At 49.7% G+C, this 16,478-nt stretch overlaps 1 protein-coding gene across 1 annotated transcript in view; it reads left to right on the top strand.

Moving 5' to 3' along the window:
• FA2H (fatty acid 2-hydroxylase) overlaps positions 1-13,683 on the top strand; it is a 49,701-nt gene extending 36,018 nt beyond the window's left edge. The window contains exons 3-7 of the mRNA XM_046681849.1: positions 958-1,100; positions 1,703-1,809; positions 9,102-9,274; positions 10,725-10,977; positions 12,214-13,683. Of these exons, the coding sequence (XP_046537805.1) occupies positions 958-1,100; positions 1,703-1,809; positions 9,102-9,274; positions 10,725-10,977; positions 12,214-12,293 (756 nt within the window). The 3' untranslated portion in view covers positions 12,294-13,683. The remainder of the gene's footprint in view (positions 1-957; positions 1,101-1,702; positions 1,810-9,101; positions 9,275-10,724; positions 10,978-12,213) is intronic.
• The last annotated feature ends 2,795 nt before the right edge of the window (positions 13,684-16,478 follow it).

Genomic DNA, 16,478 nt, shown 5'->3' with positions numbered 1-16,478 from the left:
CAGCCCAAATGTCAGCTTCTTTTCAAAGCCTTCCTCTCCTACCCTGGACCCGGGCATTTGTACCAATCGTTCTACCTCCTGACCTCAGCCTGCCTGCATCACCATTAAACTATCTTGCTTGACATGTCTCATCTTGCTGAGCACTTTATGCAGGTACCATTATTATTACTTCTATTTCATAGCTGGGGAAACTGAGGCTCAGAAAATTCAAGTAATTTGCCCAAGGTCACACAGTAAGTGATGGAGCCAGGATTTGTACCCAGCCTGACTGCAGAGTCTGAACTCTGATTAAGCACTAAGCTGTATGAAGCAAAGACTGTCTCTTATATTCCTGTTTATTCTTCCCCACACCTAGCATATAAATATATTATATATATATATATATCTCAAGCAAAAGTGTTGAATGGATGAATTTTTGAGTGGATGACTGAATGAATTGCCCAGGCCAACACTAAGAAGAAAGCCCATGGTGGAAGGGAAAGGGCCTACTTCATTCCTAGTACAGAATGTTTTGGCTCCTGTACCTAAAGAGTCCTAGTGAAGACTTTAAGCCTCAGGCACTGCTGAATCTGGGTGCTCAGATGTTATCACCAGGGTTTGGTGTCTCTAGTTCCTGGCTTGGCCATCTTCTCTGTTGACTGAGTCCTCAGAGGGTTCTGGCAACTCCAGGGTCATGCCCTGCCAATTTAGCAACTCCAGTAGGAAGAGAGAGTGTCTGACAGCTCATTGCATCAGCTTAGGTGCATGAGCCTGTCCTAGTTCCCATTTCTGTTGCCAGGAGGCTGAGATGAGTAGCTTGATCAGTTCTGGATCGTTGAAGCAGGAGGGTAGGTAGCTCCATACAGACCATGTGAGCTGAGGTGGGGGGTGGAGATGGAGATACTGTAACTAGGAGATGGAAGAATGATTGTGCACAGGTGTGAATATCAAGTGTCCACTTGACTTTGTCTCTTGCAGGACCTGGTGGACTGGCGGAAGCCCATACTGTGGCAGGTAGGCCACTTGGGTGAGAAGTACGATGAGTGGGTCCACCAGCCGGTGACCAGGCCCATCCGCCTCTTCCATTCAGACTTCATCGAGTCCCTCACCAAGACTGTCTGGTGAGCCCTGCCCTGAGCCTATGGTGGGCTGTCCCTCATCCTGATGGTGCCAGCCAGATATGAAGGGGAAGGGCAATTGGGTCCCTCCCAAGAGGCCAGAGCTGTACTGTAAGCTCTTGGGGATAGTGGAACAGGCCATAGGCATAATCCATTCCTATGCATGGTTTTGTCTACCGAGTAAGTGACAACCTAACATGTAGCCAGAAACCACTTTGAGTGTCACTCCTGTTGTATTCCAGATGCCTAGGAGGGGTTTGTAGCCCCCAACGCCCATGGGAACAATTTTGCCTGCAATTAGTACCTCTGCCACAAGAGGTCAGCATCTATCCAGCTGCACAGAGTCAGTAGCCACAGGAACACCTTTGTTTTCTGCCAATAACTCATCTCAGAGACTGGGGCAAATGGACTCACAGTGACTCTCTTCTTTCTCCTCCTCCCCTCCCCACCCCCCACAGCAGTGTCCCTTTATCCCCAGGTCTCCATATGGTTTCTGCACATGCTTTGGTGTCATGTCATCCTCCCTCTAATTGAGAGGTGTGTCTCTAGGGAAGCTGGACCCTGTCAAGCCCTGTATCTCTCTCACCCTGATGGCCCTCCTGCAGGTACAGCGTCCCCATCGTCTGGATGCCCCTGATCCTGTACCTCAGTTGGTCCTACTACCGAACCCTCGCCCAGGGCAACGTCCGACTCTTCACGTCCTTCACCACAGGTAATGTCGGTTCCTTCCTGAATTGCTCCCATGGCTCCTGGAGGCGGGAGACCTCAGCGCTCACCCTGGTCCTGAGTTTCTGAGAACACAGAACTGCAAACCACCACATCACAAACATTTTCAAAGGAGTCTGATCTGTAGAAATAGTCTTCCAAAGAAAAATGTCAGATCCTTCCCCCACAAAATGGTTTAAAAAGCCAGCAACACGTTAGCAGAAACTGAAGGAAATCATTTTATCAGGTGGCGTAGCAATAAAGAAGGGGATTTCTTACTGAGTCTAATGCTAGGAAATGTAAGCTCTGGGATTGTTTGTCAAGAAACTAAATGAAATCCTTTCAGCAGGTGGCACAGCTGAGAGCTGGACCCAGAATGGCCTGTGAACATAGCACAGATTAGAACTTGAGAAAGAAAGATCCAGGAGTGTCCTACAGTGTCTCCTAGGCAAAGGTCCATGCGGCAGAAGCTCTGACTCAGAGTAGCCACCCCACTAACCTCTACTGAGCCCTTACCACATGCCCTGTCTGGGGACCATCTCACTGAAGCCCCCCAACAGCCCCATGAGAAAGGTGCTGTCATCAGGCCCTTTGAGAGACGAGGAAACGGAGCCTCAGAGAAGTCAAGTGAGCAACTCAGGGTCACGTGGCCAGGAGGCCAGGTGCCCCTCAGCTTCAGGGGGCAGGGGACAGAGAGAGGGGCTGACATGTGTGACTTCCAAAGAGCCTATAGGACTGAGTCTCTCAGGGCAGCCGTGGGCTTGGTGTGGCCTCTTCTGCCAGCCTGCCTCCCAAGCTCAGCGCCTACCTTGGGCCTCCAGGTTCATACCATCTGCCCGGTGGTCTGTCCGTCCTGGCTGAGCCTGCCTCGAGGAGGTGCTGGCCATGGCAGGTGGCTCAGATAGAGGCTGAGGGGACAGACAGGAGAGGGGTGCTGGGAGAGCTCAGGTGGGCTTCCATCTCCTGGTCACACACCATGTTCCTGACTGGAGCCTTCTGAACCCTTCTCCCTCTGCCAGATGCAGGCTCCTCCTCTCCACACTCTGAGGCTCTCTCCTGCCCACCTCTCCTGGGAGTGGCCAATCGAAGGCTGAATGGTTTAAATGAGAAGGGCCACAGTGACAGCGATGGGAGCCCTGGTTATCCCACCTGATCCAGGACGGGAGCCCTGGTTATCCCACCTGATCCAGGACGGGGCAGGGATAAGCAAACTGCAGGAAGTCCCCCAGAGCCCAGAGCTACTCCCAGTCACCAAGGGTTAATGTGTGTGTACCCCACGAGCCAAGGTTACCCTTTTCTGCCCACGCTGAATAGCTCAGGCACAGCACAGGGCTTGTTGCTCAGAAGGCCTGCTCACTGAATTGCCCACTGTCTGCCCGGTGCTCCCCTAACAATCACCAACAGAGGCAGGGCCGCCAGGGCTGGCGGCTGGAGGGGGCAGGGGATGCCGGAGCTTTGGCCCAGGTCCCTCTGCAGATTCCTCCAGAGATGCCACTCGGTACCAGCTCCGGCCTGATGGGCCGACAGGGGTGATGCTGGGGTGAGGGGGCGGGCGGAGACTTGACCTATAGGAGGAGACTCTTCTGCATGGCAGGGAGAGTGATTTGAGGGCTTGGTCAGAACCACAGGCCTCTTCAGAGAGCTGACGTGCTGTCTAATAAAGGTTGAGTGTAGAGGGTTAGTGGGCCTGTGACATGATGCCAGCGATGGTGGCATGAGAAATATGCACAGGCCTCCCTTGCCCCCAGCTCATCAGGCAAGGCACTGGCCACAGGCAGAGAAAACAAGAGCCACAAAGCAAGATGAGGGGCCTCAGCAGGGTCCCAGTGCAGCTGCTGGACAAAAGGCACACTGGAATAAATGCAGGAGAGTCAGGGTGCCAAGAAGCAGTGGAAGCTGAACGGAGAGATCAGTTCAAGGCTGGCATTCCTAGATGCATGTGTGAAAATGCCTTGAAAAGCAGAGAGTTTCTGCACATTCAGGATGGCCCCGGAGAAGTTCCTGGGAGCTGGTTAGAGTGACTCCCAAGCTGCAACTATTGCCGAGCTGCATCCTGGGTGAGGATGCAGACCTCCAAGGGGATTGTGTAGTGGGAGCGCCAGCAAAGGTCAAGCCAAAGTCTGCGGCCAGGGAATGCTGCTGTGTGTCCAGTGCTTTCCCTGCCGACAAGAGAGCTAAGGAGCAATGGCGGGCTCCTGCACTCTGGGCAGTGGAGAGGCAGGGGGCTGAGAAGCTCCTTCTCCCCCAACCAGGCACCCTCCGGAGCTCGACAAGGAGAAACAAGAGAAGGTGGGCACAGGAGGACTGTGGATTGGAACTTAGATATATTTGACTCATTATATTTAAAAATTTTAGTAGCTACTTGTTATATATGAGGAGTATTATATTACTATGATAGGTATTAATACATAATAGTATATTCTTAGAAGATGATATATATACTTATCTTATGATCAAGGATTATACTCCCTCCGCCCTAACAGTCCTTCACAATGGGTAGGATACTTTACTGTGGCGAGAACACGTAGCTGCTGCAGAGCCAGAATTTGAACCCAGGTCTGCAAATCCAAAGCCTGTGCTGTCTGCACTTCACCAGATTGTTCTGAAGGACCCCAGAGGTGTCAAGGCTTCCCTGGAAGCAGAGCCTCTGGCCAACCAGAGCAGCCCAGCCAAGGCCAAACAGCCACTCGCAGACAATGCTGTTAGGCAAGCATCTTGTACCGGGTGTGGACACAGCAGGTCCCACTGATGGGAGATGTCAGACCAGTTTAACACCTGATTTGAGAGAGATGGACATTTTAGGGATTGAATCTTAGCCGCATCACATGTTAGTTTCCAGGTGAGGCATGAAAAATCTTTCCGTTGCACACAGACTCATTTGGAACGATTTGTCAGAATGCCACTGGGCCTGGAATCTGGTCCAAAGAGCTGGAGGTCACCTCCCTGCCTTCCTGGGCTTTCTTCCTTCCTCAGCAGCCACCTGTGGTCATGCACGCTGGGCACACCCCTTCAGAAGTGCTTCCTTAAACAGAACCAGAAGCTCCCTCCTTCTGGACCTGGTTCTGCGCGGAACAGCACGTATCAAACCTCATCCGTGTACAGCCCTTCAGAGAAGCTGGTGTCCACCCATTCATCTCCCAACATGTGCCTGAGCACCTGCTGGGCTAAGCACTGGAGATATAAAATGAATTATGCCCATAAAATGCTCATAACTTAGTGGAGAGAAATGAGTAAAACGGCAGCCACAGTTCAGTGTGACAAAGGTGATGTGGAGGGCAGGGTGGGAGCCTTGAACCCAGCCTGGGTGGGGCTGAGGGGCGTCTGCAGAGGCTTCTCATAGGAGGTGATGCATGGGCTGAATCTCCAAGGATGAGGAAGGCAGGGAGGGAATTCCAGTGAAGGAAGCATGAGCAAGATTAGGAGGATGCAGGGGAGGGGTGGGGAAGGGTGAGGAACGTGGTGCTCTAAGAAGCCACAGTGGTTTGTTTTGACCCCATACAGGGTGATGGGGAGACAAGGCAGGGATGTGGCTGGCAGGGCCGGGTCTCAAGGGACCATAAGTGTCATGCTAGGGGTCTGGACTTTGTCTAAGGGTAATGAGGCATCATAGAAAGGTTTTAAGAGAGTGTAGAGGCAAGGAGTTGGGGTGGGAGGCTGAAGCAGTCATTGGGCAAAAGATGATACGGCAGTGGGGGATTAAGAGCAGTGAACTGACCCAAGACATAGATAGATAGACAGACAGACAGACAGACAGATTTTTTTTAATTGAGGTGAGATATATAACATAAAATTAACCATTTTAAAGTGAACAATGGCATTGAGTACATTCAGTGGCATTTAGTACTTTCACAATGCTGTGCAACCACCACCTCTGTCTAGTTGCAAAACATTTTCATCACTCCAAAAGGAAACACCATACCCATTGAGCAGTCACTCTTCATTTCCTCCTCCCGTGGTCCCCGACAACCACCAGTCTACTTTCTATCTCTATACATTTGCCTATTCTGGACATTCCATACAAATGGAATCATACAATATGTGGTCTTTTGTGTCTGGCTTCTTTTACTTTGCCAAGAGATAGTAAAGAGAGGAGCTGATAGAGCTTGGTGACTGGATGCAGGAGAGAGGGATAACTTAAGCCTTGGTAATGTATGGATGTCGACACCCCTCACTGGGGAAGGAACCCAAGAGGAGCAGCCTGGGGTAATTGGGTGGGCAGGAAGAAAGAGGAAGATGACTGGCCTCGTTTGGAAGCTGTTGACTTTGAGGGGCCCATGGGCAGCTGTGTGGAGATGCTCAGTAGCAAGTGGCTGTCCAGGGTTGGGTTGGAGGTATAGATCTGGGGGTCATCAGCAGGTGAGTGTGGCTGACATCCTGGACAGAGCAGAGAGCATGTGAGAGTGGAGGGTCAAGGCTTTGACCCTGGGAACAGAGGCAGAGTTTCTACAGTGGAGCCTGACAAAGGGCATGTAGAGAAGAGGAGAAAAGTCAAGTGTCCCAGCAGGCAGGAAGTGGAGGTGTGTATTCTAACCTTGTTGGTCTCAGGTCCTTTGAGAATCTGAAAAATTGTGGACTCACTCCTCAGGAAAATGCACACAGATGCATCGTTTGGGATATCATTTCAGCATGTTCACAGACACCCTGAAATCCAACTGAGGACCCTCTGGGTGTTCATAAACCTCAGGTTAGGAACCTATCCAGTTGCAGATTCAAGAAGAGAGTAGTTACCAATGTCATATACCACAGCCAAGTTAGAGATGAATTGAAAAAATTGCTTAGATTTGGCAAGAAACGCATCATGAATGGCTTTCATAGTTCTTCTTTGCAGAAGATAGACTTTAGGGGCTTGAGAAGCAAACGGAAAGTGGTAGAGACTTGAGTCTAGCCTACCTTTTCAGGAGGCTTGGCTATGAAGGGACGGAGTCTATGATAGGAACGTCTTAAAGATGAGCAGAAGAACTGGTGAAGAAGGAGAAGTTGAAGATGCCCAGAGGGGTTGGTTGGGATGGAGGGGCTCTGCGGGAGGCAGGCTGAGGGCTGTGCACCACCTAGTGGGCTGAGCTGGACAAGTAATAGAAGCTGTCTGTACCTCTGCATCCTCACTCATATGGGCAATGCTAGTGCTTCCCTCGTAAGGTTGGAGTGAGATGAAGTATGAAAGAATCCATGTAAAGCAGTTGAATGGTGCCTGGCATGTAGGTACTGATCAATACACATCTGCAATGATTATTGTTAACGTTACCACCACCATCCAGTGCCCAGGTACCTGGGTGCACGCCTCTTCCCTGAAGAGCAAGAAGGAAGTTCCAGGGTGGGGGCAGAATTGGATATGGTTGAAGGTGGAAGGGAGGCTGTGAAGGAAGCCATTCTCCCTCTCCCTCTCTTCCTCCCAAGGCCTCTTTTCTCTGTGAAATAGGAGGCTAGCTAGAAGAAGGGGGGGGGGATGTTTGAGGGCAGTGAGGAGGCAGCTGGACCTGGGGACATAAAAGGATCACCAGGCAGTGTTTGAGGTCTAGCTGAGGTTGAAGGTACCAGACTCATGGCTACACAACCCTCCATGGCTACACAAATGCTCAGCAGCTTGTACGTCTTGTCCTGATCCAGGGTTAGGAGTTCATGGGGCAGGCAAGGGAGATGGAATAAAGTTCAAAAGAGAATGGCTGGCTTTGGAAAACAGTTTGGTGGTTCCTCAAAAGGTTAAACATAGTTAAAATAGGACCCAACAATCCCACACCTAGGCATATACCAAAGGCAACTGAAAACATAGGTCCACACAAAAACTGGCACATGAACGTTCATAGCAGCTTTATTCATAATAGCCACAAATAGAAGCAACCCCGGTGTCCATCGGCTGATGAATGGATAAATATAATGGGGTATGTCGATGTGGTGGAATATTATCCAGCCCTAAAAAGGAATGAAGTTTGGATACGTGCTACAACATGGATAAACCTTGAAAATAATGTAATTAAAAGAAGCCAGTCATAAAAGACCACATATCGTTTCATTCCATTGATCTGAAATATCCAGAATAAACAAATGCAATAGTGGGAAAGTAGATTAGTGGTTCCCTGGGTCTGAGAAATGTTGGGGGTCAGAGAAAATGGGGAGTGACTGTTCATGGGTCCAGGGAAGTAAAATACTCTAAAATTGTGGTGACGTGGTGACGTGCTCAACTCTGAGTGTACTAAAAAGCATTGAATTGTACACTTGGAATGAGAGAATTGTATGATATGTGAGTTATATTTCAATAAAGCTGTTATTTTTAAAAAGAACGAGAAAGCGTGGCCAAAGCAATGGCTTATGGAAAAGAGAAGTCAAGCTAAGAGGGTGAGGACAGACATGGAGTAAACAGTGACAAGAGCTGAAGTCCCGTGAAGGCAAAGATGAATGAAGTGGAGAAAAGAAACAAGAACCTCAAGGACTGCAGGCTGTCATCCGAGAGTTGGGTGTTGGGAACCTCACACGTGGTCTAATTAATCTCTCTGGTCTTCTGGTCTCCAGACTAATCATCTTCCATTTTTCCACATCATCCTCATAGTCTATGATCTCAAGTCTTGCCCATTGAGATTTCTCTACTTGGGGGTTCCTGTCTCCCCTGCCCCCATCCATAATCTCCCAGCTTTACTGGTATCGTTGGGATCACCTCTCCCACTCCCCCACGCCAATGAGGCAAGGTCACCCTTCACCCGTGTCCTAGTCCGTTCAGGCTGCTATAAAAAAACACTACAGACTGGGTGCTTATAAACAGCAGGAATTTATTTCTCACGGTTCTGGAGGCCAGAAGTCCAAGATCAGGGCACTAGCATGGTTGGGTGAGGGCTCTCTTCCCGGTCAGACTCCCTGTTGTGTCCTCATGTAGCAGAAAGGGGAAAGGAGCTCTCTCGGGCCCCTTTTATAAAAAGGGTGCTGATCTAGTCACCTCATGACCTAATCACTCCCATCGCCTTGGGAGTTAGGTTTCAATGTATGAATTTGGGGAGACACATTTAGACCATAGCACCAAGCAGAGGTCCAACACCGGCCACAGTACTCCTCTTACAGTCCCTCTCAGGAAGAGCTCAGACCTCTGGCCAGTGGCCCCTTTGTCTGAGGACCGCTCCAAGCCCAACACAGATCCTCACAGCCTCCTTGCCTTTTTGACTCAAGGGCCGCAACAGCGTGGCCTGGCCCCATAGCTGCTGGACAGAGGGCAGCAGCTCCCACAGTGACCGGTGCGGTGAGATGTCTGGAGCCAGCAGGCATTGTTGCACCCCAGGCCATCCCCCCTGACCCTGCCTCTCCCCTGCCCTCCTGCAGAGTACTCAGTAGCCATGCCCGAGTCCGTGTTCCCGGGCCTCTTCGTGCTGGGCCTGTTCCTCTGGAGCCTAGTGGAGTACGTCCTCCACCGCTTCCTGTTCCACATGAAGCCCCCCAGCAACAGTTATTACCTCATCACGCTGCACTTCATCTTGCACGGCCAGCACCACAAGGTGAGCAGGGTGGGCTCCCACCCAGGGCCTTGCTGCCCATCTTTGTGGGAGTCAGGTTGGGACTGAGGGGAAATCAAGGGTATTTGATATTGCTCAGAGCGGGGACTGGGTCCTAGTCTGAACCGGGCATGGACAGAGTGAGCTTGTGTGTCTGTATGCCATCATGTTAATACCAGGCACTCTGCAGGTACATTCCACGTGCCATCTTTAATCCTCACAACTCCTCCATTCATTCAACAAATGTTCACTGAGTGCGCCCTATGTGCCAGGTCCGGTTCCAGACACCACTGAACAAAACAGTCAGGAACCCGGTCCTTACGGAGCTTCCTCTGCAGATGGTGCTGCAGCTCTCCCCATTCTGTGGAGCTGCAAACAGGCTCGGAAAAATTAAGGAACTCGCCCAAGGTCACAGCTGGCACAGCCAGGATGTTGTGCCCTGTTCTGTGGTCTCCGGAGTCTGTGCTCTCAACTACCCACCCACCCGGGCTCTTTAAGGACAGCACGACAGTTCCAGCGGCTGGGACTGGAAGCCAGGTCTGCCCAGAGGAAGCTGTATCCCCTGGCTGCTTCGCTGTCCCTGCACAGGCTGTTCTTAGCCTGACCCAGGGCATCCCTCCCCGCTCCCTTCCTGTCTTCTTTTTCCAAGAGCCAGTTTCCCGGCACACCATGGGTCCAGGTGCTCCAGGTCTGAGAGGAGGGAAGCCCACACCAGCGTATCGCTCTGTGACTATCACCTGCTTTCTCTCTCTCTTCTCTTCCAGACTTTAAAGGGTCTCTCTCTTCTCAGAATACTCACCAAGCAGTCTCTAAAATCTTACCTCTATGGCAGGTCCTTGGCTTTTGAAGCTCCAGGGCCAAAGGCTTGGCTCTTTTGTTTTCTGGTTCGCTGTGACAACACCCCCTTGGAAGGAAGAATGACTCCCATTAGCACGTGGGTCTGGGGAGAATGTATCTGTTAACACTTCCAGTATCGTCCCACCATTTGCGTCTGCATTAACCTCAGCTTACTGATGTGTTGCCCTCCCGGACAACATCAGGCCTCAGTCTAGGTACCCCACATGGTATCTGGCAGGGGAGCTCCCCTCTATCACCTAACAAGTTCCAGAGCCAAAGTGGCCTCTTGTACATAAAGCAGAACTCGGAACCGTGAGCATCCTGCCCACAACACATCCATCCCCATGTTCTTGGACAGTTTTCCCAGATTCCATCCTGGCTTGGAAACTGAGAGCAGGATAGTCTTTCTAGGGCTTTCAAGTATGGTGGCTTGCCCTCCCCAAAGCCACTGAAAGTGCCAAGCCTACCCAGGACAGGTTGCTGCCCCCTCACTGCAATGTCTGGGTTGCTCCACCCCGGCCTCTGTGGGGAGCGTTTCTGGCTTGGCATGCTGTGACTACAGGTGGGACCAGGGGCCCTGGGCTGTGTTCTGACACGTGAGCCTCTCCATCTGCAGGCACCGTTCGATGAGTCCCGCCTGGTCTTCCCCCCTGTACCAGCTTCTCTGATGATTGCCTTCTTCTACATGGTCTTGCGGCTCCTCCTGCCTGAGGCGGTGGGGGGCACTGTGTTTGCTGGGGGCCTCCTGGGCTATGTCCTCTATGACATGACCCATTACTACTTGCACTTCGGCTCACCGCACAAGGGCTCCTACCTGTACAAGATGAAGGCCCACCATGTGAAGCATCACTTTGCACATCAGAAGTCAGGTGAGGACCGCCAGCTCCTCCCAGCCTCCCTCATTTGTTCGTTTATTTATTTGAAGCTACTATTGAGCCCCTAGTGAGGGCCAGGCAGAGTTCTGGGTACTGGGGATACATAGACAGCAAGGCAAGCCTGAGCCTCCCATGCTACTCACTGGTGTCGGGGGCTGTGCAGAGACGACAAACAAGGAAATCCATAAATAGCAAATACCATTTCAGTCAGTGATATGTGCTACAAAGAAAATAAAGCAAGATGATGTTAGAGGAACCATTTCAGTGGGGAGAGGGGCCCAGCACTGTCTAATAAAATAATACGAATCACAGATGTAATTTTAAATTTTCTAGTAGCCCCACTTACAGGTAAAAATAAATAGATGAAATTAATTTTAATAATATAGTTTATTAAGCCAAATATAACCAAAATATTATCATTTCAACATGTAATCAATATAAAAACTCTTTAATGAGGTATTTTACATTCTTTTCCCTGTACTAAGTCTTCAACATCTGGTGTATATTTTCCACTTACAGCACATCTCAATTCAAGTCAGATTTTCATTGGGAAATACTTGATCTGTATTTAGAACTTATAAAATTTACAGCCAAAAAAAGGAGATTCACATATGTGAGTTGCTCCAAGTGTGCTTAAAGTTTTTCCAGGAACTGAATCAAGTATGTTTTTTAACTGAAATTTAAGTTAATTAAATGAAATTAGGAATTTAGCCCCTCCATAGCTCTAGCCACATTCCCAGTGCTCAGTAATCACTTGGGCTAGTGGCTACCATGTTGGACGGCAGAGTGCTAGATAAAGTGGTCCAGGAAAGTGTGCTGCAGAGATGTCATTAGAGCTGAGACCTAAATTGAAAGAAGCCAGCAGCCAATGTCTGGGGAAAGAGCATCCCAGGAGCAACAGGTGCAAAGCCTTGAAGTGGGAATGAACTTGACAGCTTCACAGTGGAGGAAGAGTCTGAAGTGCAAGAGAGAGGGAGGAAGAGGCAGGCAGGGGCCAGGATCTCCCAGGAATTTGGGTTTATTCCAATGGCATTCTTGGAAGACTAGAAGCACAGGTACCCTGCTCTTGACTTCTACCAAGATGGCCCTGAGGGTTGGGAAGGCCAGCAGGGACAGATGTTGAAACCTTCCCCACATGCTCCGGTCCCCCACCCAGACTCCCTTCCTGAGCAAATTTCCCCCACTCCTTCAACAGTGCCTCATCTTCTCCCCATTTGTCTCCCTCTCTAGGATTTGGCATCAGCTCTAAATTTTGGGATTACTTTTTCCACACCCTTATGCCGGAAGAACCCCACTCGAAGATGCAGTGACAACTCCCAGCCCCGCTGTGGCCCCTGCCCCACCCCCACCCCCATCTAGACCCTGCAAAGAAGGTTTGCTTGGCCAGGCAAGATGGGCTTTGTCCGGCCCTCGGGCTTGGTGGGGGGTGCTAGGGAGACCCTGAAGGCTGAGACTGACCCTGAGACTGCCCTCCTGACCCACCACAGGAGGGTCACATCCACTTGGTGGCCAAATGGCCCTCAGGGACTAGCTCTTTCCTGGAGCATCCCGGCCTCTCCACCAGCATCCCTGCGCAGAGCCTTAGCCCACAGGACTGCTTTAGGACCTGGCCAATGGGGAATTTCCCAAGGGGAATGAAGGAAACTGACCCCTGGAGCCAGGCCTGTGTCCCACCAGTGTCTTAGCACCTTGGGATGCCTAGGAGCCACCCCCTACAGTGGAGCTGCTGATGTCCACAGCGAAGAGTGGGGTCTGCAAGGCCTGTGGCCCTCATCTTCCCCATGTTCCTGGGGAGGATTGGGTAGCTCCGGCTATTCTCCTAATGAATGGAGAACAGTGAGGTGGATGAAGGGCTCTCACAAGAAGGGACAGCATGATGCCTCCCACAGGCCACCCCTAAATCCCACAGCAGAGCCTTTGACCATTGCCAATCACAAATGCCAGATGTACCACCAAGTGCCTCAGGCTACAACACATCCAGCACCCACACGCCCAGCCCTCACCTGCCTGTGCAGTTGAGTGCAGGGTAGCTGGCATCACCTCAAGGCTGGCAGGAGCCCAGGCCTCTTTCTTTAGGAAACACCAGCTGCTCTAGCCATCTCTCCCCTGCCTCCAGAACCACAAAGCTTTTCCCCAAGGCTTTGGAGGCCTCTTCATGAGTGGGAGCCCCTCTCCATCCCTGGCCATTCTTGACCTCCACCTGGCATAGGTGGGCCCCTGCTCCCTCACTGAAGACCCTTCCAGCCTCCTTAAGCCAAGAAGGAGCCTTCATGCGGTGCCTTATCTCCTCGTTCTTTGCTTCCCTGCTCCCCCTGGCAGATGAGGTTCCAGCCCTTTCTTCCTCGTAACCAAAACCCTCACTGTTCATAAGAGGGTCTTATTTATAAACTATATAAATGCCCTTAGTCTGGCCCCAGACCAAGTAGCTGCTCAGATTGTCCTTTCTAATTCTACGTGTCGAGCTTATGTAAAAAATTTTGTCCTGTTTTTGTTCCCTTCTTACCCACAAACCACTACTACTTGAAACTTTTTAAAAACTCGCTGTGTGCAAAGGCTAAAGAGAAGCAGTTTGACCGATCCTGTGATTTGTACTGTTTACTGTGGAGTTATTTAAAGATTTTGGAATAAATATAAAAACTACAGTTTTGAAATAAAGGTGTAAATAAATTGTATATTTTGAAAAATAAAAACATTGAAAAAGAAACCAACAAAGATTAGTTGCTACTTGTTGATGGTGACTCACCAGACGTCATCATGGCTGGGGAGGGGCTGCAGGGTGGGGGATGGGAGGTGGTCGGTCCAGCAGAGAGGGGTGTTTATCACTGGCCAGGTTGTGTAGCTTGGCTGCGGCGTGGTGATGATAAAAAGCTGACCAACTCTCATCCTCTTACTCGGTTTTATTACTGTTTTAAAATTCTTTGCAGGCAGCATCTCCCCTCACTGCTTGCACCTAGTGGGGTCGGGGGTGGGGGGGGGAGGGTGTCACTCCCACCAACCGCCTTTGTACACCACTGGGAAGGCATTTCTTCTGGAATTTATCCCATCTCAACTGAGATTCCAGTTGATTTTCCTAAAACAAAAGGGGAAGACTCCAGCAACAAATGCCCGGAGTGGAAACTAACAATTTCAGGCCGGCTTAGCCTAGGTGAAAGTCTCTCAGGATGTCTTCTCAGTCACCACCTCAAAATTACCAGAGAAACCTGTCAAAATACAGATCCAGGTCCTCACACTCAAAAGTCTAATTCATTAGGTCCGGCAAACGTGAGCTCTGGATTCGCCTGCCTGAGGATGCAGAAGCGGAAGCGGAAGCGGGAGCAAACGCAGGCGCGGAAGCAGAAGCGAGCTAATGTTGGTGAGACTCTGGCATCATGGAGGGAGCCCCCACCGCTGCTGCCTCTCCCTGCTCTAGCAGCCGTGCGGTTGCTTTATTCCTGCAGCTCCCAGCCTGAAGATAAATGCGACCTGTCTGAGACCCCCATCCCTCAGTCTCCTGGAATCACTGGAATCGGGCCCACCCAAGCAGCAGGAATCACATCCTCCATTTCCTAGACAGTAGTGGAAATCAGACCACGGAGCATCACACCCCAGGGGAAGGAAGAAACAAAAAGGAGGAGCAAAGGAAGAGATCAACTACTTGTAAATAAGTTCACCAGAGAAAAGTCTAAGATGAGCAAGCTGGAGCAAAAAATTAATTAAAAAAAAAAAAAACTTCTTTAAAAAGATTGAAACACAACTAGTAGGAAACACCAAAATCTGAGTTTGTAGCATGGTAATGAGAATATTTAGGGGAAAAATAGTAGGAAAAAACTCCACAAAACCAAGTCAACCTACTGACGGAAAGGTCCACTCAGTGAACACTGGACAATTTCCCCCAGAGCTCCTTGCTGTGTCCCCTGTAACTTTCCAGAGGGTTAGGAATTTCCACAAGGGCTTTGGAAGAGAGAGAGTGAGTCCCATTGTACAGAAGAGAAGAATATAGGAAGTGCCACGAGGCCCTTAACCTCAAACCAGTTGACACTCATGGCACAGTCCTTACTCAGAGGCCATTTGGCTGAATCAGAGAATTTTATGATTAAGTGTAAGAGTCAAAGATTAGATGCTAAAGCAAGCACGGACATTGTCAAAATGCCAACATATCTAGCACAATGGGAAAGCCTGGAACTTATGGCACATGATTATGTTTATTTCTGTAGTGGAAGAAGACACAAAAATCATCAAAATTTGTTTGCTCAGGCGAAGGGCCAATTAACTTCTGATGAGTGTAAAGTAAATATGCAGGTTGACTCTCAGTGATCCTAGCAATTTACCTCACCTGACTCTCTAGCAGCACCCCAGCTGCCCTTAGCAGACCCATAGCGATGGTATTTATTTCTGCCATTGTGCTTGTCCTTCTAGACATGCTGTCTTTGGGCATTTCCTGGCTGACCTGGAGAACTGCCCTCTTAACTCAGCTCCATTCCACTCCTCCATTGGCTCTGGCCTCCCAGTCTCTGCCTTTGAGCTTTGTATGATTTCTTATTGTGCCCAGCACAATGCCCAACTTGTAACAGGCCCCCATAAATGTTATTCTTGCCCCTATCAGAACTCTGGCAAGTTCCACTGTTTGGCCCTCACTTATCCACCTATTCCCTGGCCTCTGCTGCCCTCTGGTGACAGCATGAGGCCCTGCCCCCTTATGACTGCCGTCATAGTGACTTTTGGAATCAGATGTCTATGACTGTAAAACTCCAGCACTATTTCACCTTGTCTGTTCTCTTGATTTGCTACTTTGTCTCATCTATAGAACTATGCATATGAACTCTCCAGATATAAATTTCTATAAAGTTATGATACCTGCAAAAATTTGACGGGAGCATTCTTTACGGTTAGATGATACAGCACAATGAATAAATTTCATCTATTAAAGATGCTACAGGATGGGGGCTGGCTCCGTGGCCGAGTGGTTAAGTTCACACGCTCCACTGCAGGCGGCCCAGTGTTTCGTTGGTTCGAATCCTGGGCGCGGACATGGTGCTGTTCATCAAACCACGCTGAGGCAGCGTCCCACATGCCACAACTAGAAGGACCCACAACGAAGAATATACAACTATGTACCGGAGGGCTTTGGGGAGAAAAAGGAAAAAATAAAATCTTTAAAAAAAATAAAAAAAAAAAAAATAAAGATGCTACAGGATGAATGCTACAGGATGAATGTGAAATTTGGAAAATACCAGAACTCTCATCTTTCCTCCATCCAGCTTATAAGCTTGTAGCAGAGAAAAAGAAGAAATGACAAGAAAAAGAAGAACAAATTTTTTTTGACAAAAGCATAAAGGTGAGATCCTGTCTTCATTTAGGTTCCCTAAAAAGCAAAACCTGGAATGAGAAAATGGATGCAGGTAGTTTATTTGGGAGGCAATTGCATAAATAAGGAGTGAGAGATTGCGAAGGGTTAGGAAGGGAAAGTGGGGAGCCATATAAGGATGAATATGTAAAGTTCTCCTATGGATTCTGCA

The sequence above is a fragment of the Equus quagga genome, chromosome 13 (assembly GCF_021613505.1).
Source record: "Equus quagga isolate Etosha38 chromosome 13, UCLA_HA_Equagga_1.0, whole genome shotgun sequence".
Classification (NCBI taxonomy): Eukaryota; Metazoa; Chordata; class Mammalia; order Perissodactyla; family Equidae; genus Equus; species Equus quagga.
Note: the sequence above shows the minus strand (reverse complement) of the source record. Positions and strands in the feature narration are given on the sequence as shown.